The following is a 13,333-nucleotide window of genomic DNA, read 5'->3' on the forward strand; positions in this document are numbered from 1 at the left end:
GACACCTGTTACACATCATCACAACTGAGTCCCAGGGCTTTGCTGCAGTTTAAATGCTGAGTCCCATGACATACAATGCTCAGCCTCTATATAAAAAGGTTACCATTCTTCAAATGTCATAAAGCGAAAGAGACCCAAACGCATGAGAAATGACAAATCAGGTATCTGGAGCATTTGCTTAAAATAAAATTGGAAATTCCAAATAGACTCCTGCTTGGGAGCGTGTCTTCTCCTCTGCTGGGGGACCAGATACTTGCTGGGGCTCCAGGAGCCTGGTCATCATACCCCCAGGAGGGACCTGTTCCCATCCCACTCGTTCCACTCTCCCATGGGGGGAGGGGGGCGGGGCCCCATTATGGCACGATGTGGAAGAACCTGGATGGTTCTGTGCTGACTCCCAAGTCTCTTGGGAACCCTGCCTAAGTCCTGTCAGGGTAGCTAAGTGCAGGGAACGCTGATCTGAAGACCAGGTTTTCCATACCCAATCCTGCTAATTTCACACTCTCTATAAACCTCCGTCTCAGCATCTGGATATAAAACCTGCCTTGCCTTCCTCTTCGGGTGGTCTCAGAGCGACCTATGAAAGGTCCACATACAGAAGCATCTGGTCTTTCCACTCCATGCACCAAACTGGAGCCTTAGCCTGGGTGCCAACCAGTGTGAGAGGATTCTGTCTGCTCCACCTCCCTTCCCACCGGGTCAGACCCCTGCTGATAGCCGCAGCCACAGCTCAGACTTCTCTTCCCCTCTGCTATGAGGCAGCCAGCCCCCTTGGCAAAGCAGATCACAGACTCCAGAACCACACTGTGGACAGAACCCTTGCACAATGAAACGCCTGACCCTGGGTACCCCGATCTGCCACACGTCTCTGCGGCACGAATCTTCTCACTCCAGGGTAACTGCCCGCAGAGTATATTTTAGAGCCTTACTTCTATTTCTATGGCTTCCCCAAAATGGCACACTTGAATTAACCTGCTTTCCTTCAGTCCATTCCAAAAACCAACCCGTAAGTCCTCCTTACAAGGGAAATCCAATATTCCTGAAAAAACACACTTCACCCTTCCCCTCGAATATCCTTGGCTTACTAAAGCAGATACGCAACACAGAAGCGGAATTTGAACAGGGGTGGAGAATATTCCTTCATTTCTGCTTCAGCAGTGTTTTACATGGCAGTTTGGAATGGAAAATGCAGGGACAAGTCTACTTGACTCCACCTCAAGTGACAGCTGAACACAGGTTGTGATGATGGAAACAAAGGGCACCCAGAGTCACAGCTCTCTCACTGCCTCCGGAACCGTAGGATCTCGCCTGGCTGTGCGGTGCTGGCCTGGGAGGCCCCCCGTCAAGTCAGGCCCCTGGACTAGAATCCAGGCAGACCCAGCAAGAGCACTGGGGACGGGGACGGGGACGGGGACGGGCCGGGCCCCACAGAAGAGACTCATGTTGCTCATGCGGTGGGAGAGAAGGCTTCGGACGAGCTTACCTCTCAAGTGTCTTTCAACCCCTTCTACTTAAGGACCATATTCTAGTGCCTGGTAGTTTGGCCCAAACCTAGAATCAGGTGGAGTAACTGAGAAAAGGACACAGACTCCAAAGGCATCGAGAAGAAAACACGCGCAGCCTGGCTGGGGTGCGGGAAGGAGCCCCGGAAAGCACCCAGGGCACCCCTGATGACCTACTCACGGGAAGGCGGGACCTTCGCAGTGTCATGTGCTGCCTTGGAAAGACACGGAAGGATAAACAAACGGATCTTCAAAAAGACAAGTGTGAGCAGGCTTACGATGCCACACAGCCAGAACCTGCCCGGGCCCTGGTGAGCACTATGACCTCAGGCAACTCTCTTCTCTAACTTCCATGTCCTTCCATGTGTCCATGTACACACACAGTCAGTCGCCTTCCAGGTCAGCTCCAACCTCAGCACCCTCAGATTATATCGCATGTTTCTTTAGGGACACACCAAACTGAAAAGAAATTAAATATGAACTCTGTCATCAGAGTTCTTTGTGACCCAGGTCCTACCGTTGAAGGCGGAGTTCGGGATCTTTCTGTCTCCCGCTACTTCCCTTTCTGATAACTGACTGGTGGTAGAATCTCACTACCCGTCTTGGAGGTTGGCTGAGATTCAGGCAGGAAACATGATTTGGGAACAGAGGTTCAAGTGGGATGTGGCCTTGTTTTCTGTTTAGCACACAGATCTGGGGACTTGACTTTCAGGGGAGGGGAACAGTATCATCGCGCTTGCATGTGGCTGATGGGGCTAACGAGCTCTGGAACAATTTAGATACTGAATTTATCCAGACTTGGCATGCTGACTGGATTTATTAAATACGTTTTTAAAATAACCCACACCTACCGACCGAGTTCAGGGTCCATCTTTTGTATACCTATTAATCCACAGCTCCATGCCTCTGTTAAGCAGATAATCTAATAAAAATACCCGTTTTTAAACCAACGCAGGGAAAAAAGCCAAACCAACGCAAACACCAAATGAGCACAATCGCTCAACATGTAGGAGCGTGCCGAGTTCTGTCAACGTGGCACCCTGGACCAGGAAGCGGGGGGAGGCCCGAGCGGTACGCAGCTCCATTCACGCCTAGCACACGAGCGTGCGGTTAAAAACGTCCGTGGAACCGGACCACCCAAGCGGACTATCTCAGGGAGCAGGGCAGGCCTCGCTGCTCGCTCCGCTCCCTCCGCTTCCAAAGGGTCCCACGGGCAGACACGGATGTCTCGGACACTGGCAGCGGTGTCACCGCGGACTCCTCACGTGATGTCGGAGAAGCGACACGCGAACAAACAAGGCAGATGGAGGCCGGGCAGGTAAACGGCCGAGGCGTCAAAATTCTGTAACTAAAACCCCCAGTTTCCGTCTCCGCTTTAGAACAGTCACTTGAGGACAGCCCCACCGCTCATTTACAGACAAGGACTCTGGTATGGCCCACGTTCGAACCACTGACCCAACCCACACAGGGCTCGGCTGGCTCCACTTAATTTACTTCAGGATTCTCTTTCAGAAGAAACCTTTAGGTTTTTGCCCCAAGTCCAGCCTGACCGCGAAGAGTAAATGCCTCTGTCCTTACTGGGTATGGGCAGAGCCAGGCAATGACCTCACACGAGCAGCACAGGCAGAACGGAGGTGTCCCTGCCCACCCCACGAAGCCCGGCACACACACCAGTGCTGGCCCAGCACATAGTGGGGATGAACCTACCGGGTGCTCACTTTTGGGGACAAGAAGGAGATATGACCAGATGCAGGAGGGAGTCCCCTACACCTTCTAAATTTGCTAGAAGTCACCCACCCTCCCTCATCTCCTGATCACCACCCACTCCAATTTCTGGACTTAGTGCTAGGGTTCAGAACATCACTTGTCCCATCAGCGGGGCCTCTCAGCCAGGCAGGCTATAGCTCAAGGGACCTGTAAACTCATGTCTGCGCCCGTTGCCCTCCTGGAGCCCTGGCCCCAGAGCAGACTTTACTTAGCCCAGAGAAGCAGATCTTGTTCCAAAACCTGGAACTGTTCCATGGCAGAATTACCACCGCTTTCTGGGAGGCTCACTATGATCAGCGTTCCGCATCCACCTTCAGGTCTCAAGAAGAAATAAATATGCAGGGATGTGGACGTGCTCTGCCTTGCCTAGCTCACGGGCCGTGCTGATGAAGACTTCAGAGCATCCCCAAATTTCCTGTCACAGGGCTGTGAACAGGGGCTACTCATGCAGGGTGTTTACAACAGTGTGAACCCCCTGGAAGAAGGAGAAATGTTCCCCTCTACAAAAAGAAGTAAGCCGCAAACCAATATGCTCAGCAAAATTATTCAGATCTGCAAAAAATAACTTTCTAAATGGGGATTCTCCCTCCTAAGCTCAAAGACCAACCTGATCAAAAAGCTGTTTTCCTGTTGTATTTGGCTGGATGGCAAACTCCAGCTCCGCATCCATGGTGGTAACTCGGACGTTGATCTAGAAAACAGAACGAAATGAATTACACTTAACTGGGTGCTCCTTTTTTGTAATGATCTTCTGAGCCGTCGGCATAAACTCAAAGCTACTTAGCAACATGGCAAGAGTAAATTCCTCACTGACATCCATTCTCGTGCTGTCATGACACACGCATGCGCACACACTCACACGCTGCGAGTGTCCACGCACAGTGGACAGCTGCTGAGTCTCAGTGTGTGCACAGTTTGGACTCAAACGCAGGCCTCCTTTGCTTTACTAAAGCACATTCGCACTTAGGTCTAAGCTGGTTCTCTACAAAAATACCTTGATAAACATTTAACGTTTCTCTGTGCACCAGCTCGCACTGACCCTCACAACAGCCAAGGAAGGCACCAGTGGGCTGGCCAGCCTCCTTGAGAAGTCAGACCAAGACAGTAAGTGAAAGGAACAGAGAAGGAGCAAGCAATATACCAGAAGGTTTAGAAACACCAGAAACTGAATAGTGAAAAGAGAAACGGTCAGATGACTAATGATACATCAAAAGAGGATACTGTGCAGTAACTGAAATGCTAATTAAGAAGATGGTAGAAACGTGGAAAACCGCTTCAGAAATGAAAGCCATGACAAGCAAAACGGCACACATCCCATCAATACAAACCTGTGAGAGCCATCCAGCAGAGGACAGAAGTACGACATGGGGACGGACAGATCACAAGATGGTCGGAGCACAAGGAACTGAGGTGGGGGCGATGAGGGGCCTTAACGAGGTCTCTAACATTCCCATGGAGTGTTTTGTTTAAAAAACTCATTTCCAAGTAGTTTTCAAATATATCACTCGAGAAAACCCAAATTTACTAGCGTATGAAACAGACAACATACTACTTTATGTGACTGTCCTAAAGAAAAACACCACCACACAGCAAGAGTAAAGCTTGATTATCTTTTTTATTTTTTATTTATTTATGTTTTAACCAAGAGAGAGCACAAGCGCATGTGAGCAGGAGAGACAGAGGGGCAGAAGGGGAGAGACCGAACCCCAAGCAGGCTCCACACTCAGCACAGAACCCGACGTGGGGCTCAATCCCACGACCCAGTGATCGCAACCTGAGCCGAAATGGAGTCAGACGCTCAACCAGTGCCTCATCCAGGCACCCCGGAATGCTCAATGTTAGGAAACGCTTGCTTTTCACCATTTTTCGAGTGACATACGTAAGTAGCTGGATAGACGTGTACCCTAAACCCCTCCTTCCTCAGATGTAAATATCACGGGGACACAGCAACAGGACTAACGCTTTGCTGACAAAGGTCTAAGGAGAGCTGGCACACTACACATGCTTAGCAGGCACCACTCTGGTTGTCTCTTTAGGAACAAAACCAGTCTTTAGGGATGTTTTTTTTCCCCTAACCCTGAAGACTGATAGTGGAGAGATACTTTGATACAATGCACTGTGTCTTAAAGGTTCTCTGGTTGATAGTAAAGAGAAGGGAGGCACAAATTTTCCAGGATTTCAAGAAAAGTCTCCCTTTCAATCTCAAGTGTACAAGTTAAAAAACTCGAGTTTACTGAGAAGCAAAAGGAAACATACTGTAAATTCTTCAACTATATTAAAACATAAAAACCTAAGTTTCTTTTCCTGCTGGCAATAATTTATTTTTTTAATAATTACAAAACGGCCATTATGAAGCAGAAGATAAAAGTACCTTTCTCAATTATGGTTCCAAATGCACATATTAGAGATGAAAAAGCAGCCCCAAGTCAAACATTCCAGTAGACGAATGCCGCTCCAATTACACACTCATAAGCCCACAAGGATACATCACACCCAAAACTAAGGCGGAGGCCCACAAATACGGGGTCTTCGATCTGCTTTTCTGATTCACTGATTGCAAACTGATTACCAGGAATATTAAAAGAAAATGATTTTAAGGTTTAAATCAGATCTACATTTGATTCCAAGTTCACACAACTCTTCGAAAAAGCAAATATCCAGTAAAATGAGTAGTTTTACTGAGGATGGGGGTAACAGACCAGTAGTCCGTAGAAAGTAAACTTCTTAAAAATGAAGCATGAAGAGAAGGTCTGCATAACCTCCACAAAGTACACGAACCACCACAAGGACCTACTCTGCCGTCCACAGCTCCAACACAGCCATTCTGCCAAGTTTTAGTCGGTCTGGTCTTTCCAGAGAATTCTTTCTGTGAGGCCCAACACCCACCGGCAAGCATGAAGTGTGGTACAGAATCTCCAACAAAGACAGTGAGCCTAAAGATCAGGTTAAGTTTTTCTGGCATTGCAGTAGCAAATAAAATTGGGACAAATAACAGGAAACAAATAGGCTTTCCTCCATCGTTTGGTCTCCTGGCCCTGTCAAAAGGAGTAATTTCCAGTTCTGATTTGGGGACACAACAGAATTTTTCTTATTTTCAATCTCCCTCCCCCAAATTATAAATCAAATGAATTTTATCAACATACGTGTATATTCATATATAGTGCATGCTCTACAATATTGATCGGAGGCTGGGACGAGATATCTCAGGAACCCTAAACAACACGTGAACGAACAATACATGATGACCGGTGGCCGAGCGGCTCTGCGTCACAGGTGCGTGTTCCTGGACGAGGTCACTGCCCCACTAGTGTTTCTCATGGGGGCATGAATGGCATTCCGGGCACAGGTGCTCGCTCTGCCAAGACTATCTCCAGTGCAGGTCTGAGCCCACCTACTTAAACACAAGCGTCCCCAGTCCCTGGGACAATCTAAAAGTGCTCCCATCATTTCCAGATGCTGAGGAAACGGGAGGCTGCTACCCAGACTGAGGGCCACAGAGAGGCGCTGTCTTCATCAGAAGCAGGATATAGAGCTCCGGGTTTACAAAGCCTGTTAAGATTATTTTCAATTTTATAGATCTTTAATAATGAAATACTGAAATATGGCACAAACTTGTATCCAAGTTTAAAACGAAGCACTTACTCAGATGACAAGACCATTTATATACATATTTTGATCCACTTATCCAGTACCTTTGAAAGAAATCAGACTTTAGCAATTAAGGAAACATGTCTAAATCCCAACTCTCCTTTTTAATTCTCTTTGTCTTGAGTTTCCACGGTAAGCAATTCTTTTCAGTACTGGGATGGAAGCTGATGCTCGTATCTGCAACGGTGCCACAGAAATAAAGTGGGCTTGTGTGGTCCTGCATGATCAATGTGAGCATGGTTCCACAGGCTTAAAACACACCATCACACAAACCCAAACTGTGTGCAAACGTCGGGGGAAAGAATGCACGGTTTGCAACTTTTATTGTCCTGGTAATTACCCCCAGGTTAAGTTTTTCTTATCAAAGGCAACATCTGCTGAAGGCAGCAAAATCCCATAGTAATGTGTGGGATACGTGTGTATAGACAGCATGCAGTCAGTCACTGAAAGTCTAACCCCAAAAGGCAGGGATTCTCTCAGGCTTGACACAATACTGAAAGCCTTTTAAACATTCTGCTCTGTTTAGGGGTGATGACAGTGATTCAAGTTGAGTTTTGCTCGAGTTCCCCCTCACGTGCACACAGACACACACATGCCCCATGCCGTGGACGGTGTAGATGGCAGCTCAACAATTCATGTCTCCCTCCCCGTGCTACTCCAACTGAAACGAAGAAACAAAGCCATACTGAGAGTTCTAAAATGTTACAACATAGAAGGAACTAGACTTAACCATACCCCACTACGTATAATGGGAATTCATAAATAACTTTAGATAATGGAGTTAAGTTAGCAAAAGCATTTTAAACTCCACAGATTAAAAATAATGAGGTCTTTCTGCTGCTCTATGCCATGTCATAAATTTTAGAGTAAGAGGACTTGCTTAGACACAAGTCAAGAAAACATGTTAATGAAGATGCCCGAACACATCCAAAAAAATGAGGCTCTAATGAGTATAATGCAGATTTTCCACACTGGCCATATTTAGCAGAAAAATCTTTCTTCTTTTTGCCCCAGCAGCCTAGCTTAGTGGGGAACTTGTGTTCTCATTTCAGTAAGACAGGCGAGTTTTTGATTACTAGAATGTTAGTATATGCCGCAGGTCTGTATTTGAAAGAGACAAAGGCTATAAAAACAAAAATAGGAATGAAAAGTTTTATTTCTAAAACAAGAACAAATCTGGCCAGTAAAAGTTCTCTAAATCTAAGCAAAATGCCATGCATGTTTAGTTTTTATGAAATGACTGCTGTTTCACAGGTGTATGAGCCACGCCTCTTGACTAGATAACGAATAGGTTATCTGATAGGGAATTTAACACACAGACCTATCTTTGCCTTAGTTAATGAAGTCAATGAAAACCTAACTGTAATGCTGTCTCTGTCCTCCCTCTGCTTAATAATCTACTCTAAAAAAATTCTATTTGCTGCTCTAACGGATTAGCTCAGCTCAAAACTGTGACACTACATGCCAATGAACCATAGTGGTTTTATCTCACTGTTGGCAACCCACCCCAGCTAGCGGGCACATGGCATGCCCTGGAGGCTCGCTCACTGGGTGCCTGGGTGCCTACTGGGTGCCATGGGCACTGCAGACAGAGGAGTCAGACTTCTCTCGCCCTTCTGTCACTTACAACATGATCGATAGAGATGGGTCTCAAGTAGCACCCATTCACAGTTATTTCCAAATGGGTCCAACTATCAGAATCCCCAGTGCAGCCTGAGTTTCTCAGCCTCGGCCCAAGAAAACCAGCTGAATTCGGGGATCACTGAAACACGGGCAAGAGAACAGCAGCCAGGGGGCCCGGGTTTGAGAGCTGGTGTTGTAGCCTGAGAACTTCCTCCCACTGGGCCTCACACCCCGCTTTGTCTGCAAGCTGAAGTTTTGGACTAGAAGTCCCGAGGTCCCTTCCGCCTCAGAAATGCCAGGTCTGAAGTCCAACAGCATCAGGGAGGTGCAGGAGTGCAATGAAGGCTGGAGCTGTGAAAACAGGTGGGTTGACTTCTTCTTAGGAAAGCTGTGTGGACGGACCAGAAAGATTGATGAGAGAAAAATAGCCAACTGTGACGCTACTAAAAGCTGGCCAGGAGATGGTTTTCATGGGCAAAAGGAAAGCTCATACCTGATTTCACATTTCCAGGAAGGAAAATGCAACTCTCTGGCTGGACACAGAGTAGTACACGTTTTATTGCTCTGATGCAACTGACCTCTTTTTCCAAGAGGAGAATATAAGTGTGTTAAACCACAAATTTTTTTTTTTAAATAAACTCAATTAACAATTTACCCTATTAAAACAAAAATAAATTGGGGCACCTGGGTAGCTCAGTCAAAACGTCTGATTCTTGATTCTGTCTTGCGTCATGATTTCATGGTTCAGGAGTTTGAGCCCCAAGTCTGACACAGCCTGCTTGGGCTTCTCTCTCTCTGCCCCTCCCCACCTGCTCTCTCAGAATAATAAATAAACTTAAAAAAAAAAAAAAAAAAAAAAAAGAAAGAAATCCATTGTTCCCTTTGCTCACTCCCCCAGAAAGCTGAGAAACCACAAGCACAGGCCTGACAGCAGGTAGGGGGCCAAGACCCGCTTCCCTAGGCATCCCGGCCAATCCCTGCCCAGTGGTCCACATCCTGAAGAAAGCCCCTTCCCCTCATTTGTAATATGAAGTCCTGTGACTGGAAACGTTTTATCTACGAGGGATCTCCCAACTGTAACATTCTGTAACTTAAAAAACTATCTGAACGGCTTCTGACACCACCCAAGTCAGGGGCGGTGCAGTTCTGTAGAACATTATCTGACTTCATAGGGAGACAAAGAGGTGATACAAATGGGGGGGCTATCTGGAGATCACATATGTTAAGGTGGTTTCTGTTTTCTTTTTCTTTCTTTAATGGAAAGGCTTGAGTGTCTTTGTTGTGTTAATATCTTTGGTGCAAAACCCCAGGACAGTGTCCTAGTCAAAGTTCCCCAGGAATGTTCTACCTACAGAAGTTTCTTCCATGGAATATCCCAAAGGACTGGTATGTTTCAGAATGTACTCTGGAAAACATGGTTTCTAAGTCTTCCCAGTTTATTTGATCAAAATGGTATCTAAAATGCCTTCTAAGAGTCTGAGAGGCATAAAAATGATATTGACAATGAAATACTGTATTTTACTTCTAACCCACATATGGCTGTCATATTATCTGCCAGTTCTTTCCCTTGTTTTGGTAAATAAATCTAGTACCGCAATGTTTCCTTTGGGAAGTGCCCATTTCCTTCTGAAATACAATGAATTTGGTTTAAGATTACCTCTCTTAAAAAAAAAAAAAAATTACCTCTCTAATCACACTTTTTACAGAATAAATTCATAGTGCACTAAAGACCAAGAAGGAAACATTCAAGATCAATCAATTCCTCTACAGTCTTTACAGGCAAGCACTCGTTTGTCTTCTTGGGCAAGGCAGTCAGACTTCATTCTAGTCGGCGGGTGGGGGAAGAAAGTTGGCAGTGATTTTCTACCTACTTAAGCAGGAAAACCATTTAAAATACAAAGCGAAATACAAACCGTAACAGTTGAATGTTTGAATTTCAGGCAGTGGATTCAGTGGTACCAGATTAATCCCTATACTATCACACCTGCATTTACTCAAAAATTAGCCTCAGTAGAACCATCCAAGCACCACCAAGATTACATCGAGAGCTTGACCTTTCATAATCACTTAAAAATGTCAGTGCTGTTTTCCAACATTCCAGCCTTCTTCTGAAGGTGCCACTTCAGCAACTTCTAACAGCTTTCAAATATTTGGATAAGACCTTTCAAATACTTAGAAATGCTCCGATAGGAAGTAGATACAGTAAACTTTCTCCCACAAATGGGGGAAGCAGGGAAGTGGAACAAGGAAAAATTCTCACAACAGATAATAAATGATTTATAACAGTTTTCTGAGATGCTATTTTGGTTCATGTAATTCAATAATTAGAGACTATTGTATTTTGATTTTCATGTTGAGTCATTATGTGTTCTTTTTTAATAACAGCTTTGTTGAAATATAACTTACACACAATTCGCCCATCTAAAACATGCAATTCAGTGGTTTTCAGCAGAGTTATGCAACCAGCACCACTATCTAATTTTAGAGCATCTCATTCCCTTAAAAGAAACCTGGTGCCCATTAGCAGTCACCCCTGCCTCCCCAGCCCTGAGAAACACTCATCTACTTTTTGTCTCCATAGATTTCCCTGTTCTCAACAGGGCGTATAAACACTCTGCCTTCCATCACTCAGTGTAATGTTTTCGAGGTTCATCCATGATGTAGCCTGTACTGGGGCTTCCCTCTTTATCGCCAAGGAACATTCCAGTGTATGGATACATCACTGCTGTCCATCCATTCACCATTTGGGACATTTGGGTTGAGTATCTTATTAACTAGCTCCATGTTGCTTTAGTGATTGCAAATATGAACTATACTAACTACTGTCAGTTTGGCATTCAAAATGATAAGAATAAAAAATCTTTAGGGGAAAATAAAGACGAAAGAAAAATGAATTTTTATGTATGTACTTATTTAAAAGATTTTATTTTTAAGTAATCTCTACACCGGATGTGGGGCTTGAAACCACAACCCTGAGATCAAGAGTCACGTGCTCCGCCGACTGAGCCAGCCCAGCAACTCAGAAAAATGAATTTTTAAAAACTAAAATTCAATTTAAGTTTACTGCTGTAAGTTGTAAATGAAAATATTCTATGTGCTCACAGGAAGACGGTCCAAGCTGCCAAACTGATGTGAACACAGTAGAAGACACTCTGAATCCTACGTTCCCACACTTACTCTCTGAAGTCAGCAGTATTTCTAGCATCGTGAATTCTAGTCAACTCCTTCCCCTTACACATGAGGGAAGACAACTGGGCGTTCACCACCAAGGAGAGGAGGGGAGAACCCAGGCTCTTGTTCAGGGTTCTCCCAAGGAAATCGTGTTCCTGCTCTAACTTTTAGGCAGGAGGCCGAGTCTTCTGTTCGACACTGAGCTCAGATGGTGCCGGGCATGCTACAGCTACTTAACACAAACACCTCCAGAGCCCTGTCCACTGCTGCCCAAAGGACGTGGCCACATCAGACATGTTGTAGGAAATCTGGTGTCCCTTGGTAATCGTTTAAGAAATACAGCCAGCTGCACCTTATAAGCTACTCCTTGGGTCCTCAGTGCTCCACAAACCTGCACACGCAAAAGACTCACCTGAAGAGCTTGTTGACACAGCTTTCCGGGCCCCGGGCCCAGAGAGTCTGACTCAGTAAGTTGGGATGGAGCCCATAAGTCGACACCGCTCTACCAAACTCACAGGTGAGCCACCCCAGACAGCCACTGCTCTCAGGGCAAGAGGTTACTATCCCGAACATACGAGAAGCCACAACACCTCTTGGCCAAATTAATGCATTTATTGCTGTTATTTATAATCCACTACGTAAAAATATCTTCACTAAATTTTCATTCATTAGAACTAAAAACAGTTACAGACCTATGCTCTCCCATCCCGCATACTCCATATCCCAACAGATGGACGCCCTATTTTGGTCATCTCTCTGGATCCTGACCTTTGAGATAAAGATCAAGTCCTTATGAGCAATACTCCAACTCAATAAATAATCCTAACATTTAGCTATGACACACAGTGGTCATTTTTCACAAACGCTAACAAATGACCAAGCTCCGTAAACTTCACTGTTAACTTAGCAAACCTTAATCAGCTTAGCGTAGAAATGCTGACGCATGAATTCAGCCAAGCCCCAAAGGCAAGTAGATTTTTTAGCTTTTCTCCCTCTAGATCATCAGCCCTTTTTAGGGGATCATGGTAATGACTACTACTTAAAAGATAACTTTTTTCTACCTAGGATATAAAATGTTTGTTTCAAATGGACATCGCCGCTCCCAGTAACACTGTTTATATAACAACAAAATTATAGAGAAGTAGTTGCCACTGAAAATCCAGTGACCATATTCTACATTGTTATAGTTTCTAATAAGCATATAATTAGATGAGCCCGGCTTTTATTGAAGAAAGCCAGTCCAGAAACCACCCTGCTGTCATATACCATTCTTTTAAGGATAGAGAGGCCAAAAGAAAAACCGGTACATCGCTATGGGGAGGTATTTACCACAATAGCACAACACTGATGTACAGAGAGAAGACAAGTAAAATAGAAATGTGGTCCTTAAAATACGATTGTGCATCAAACAGAGCCAAGTCCATAATGACCCGACACCAGCACCACAGTCGGTCAGAGCTGGGGAGGCAGCAGTCCCTCCTGAAATTTCCCACCACCAGCAGAGCCACATGTCACCACACGCCCAAAGCAGGCTGGGCTCAAAGTTTAAAATTCCAGAGATACACGTTTTGTGCTAGCTCTTAACACCAGACCTTCAGAGAAGATGGAAAAAGCAGTATAAA

The 13,333-nt window shown here is 45.3% G+C and overlaps 1 protein-coding gene across 2 annotated transcripts in view; it reads right to left on the bottom strand.

Annotated features, from left to right (window-relative positions):
- Positions 1–13,333, bottom strand: part of EZR (ezrin) — a 50,959-nt gene that overhangs the window by 21,306 nt on the left and 16,320 nt on the right. The window contains exon 3 of one of the 2 annotated variants that reach the window (XM_042940206.1): positions 3,877–3,960. In XM_042940206.1, coding sequence (XP_042796140.1) covers positions 3,877–3,960 — 84 coding nt within the window. Of the gene's footprint in view, positions 1–3,876; positions 3,961–13,333 lie in introns of those variants that run through there. The other variant, XM_042940207.1, reaches the window with a different exon arrangement.

The sequence above is a fragment of the Panthera leo genome, chromosome B2, assembly GCF_018350215.1.
Source record: "Panthera leo isolate Ple1 chromosome B2, P.leo_Ple1_pat1.1, whole genome shotgun sequence".
Lineage (NCBI taxonomy): Eukaryota > Metazoa > Chordata > Mammalia > Carnivora > Felidae > Panthera > Panthera leo.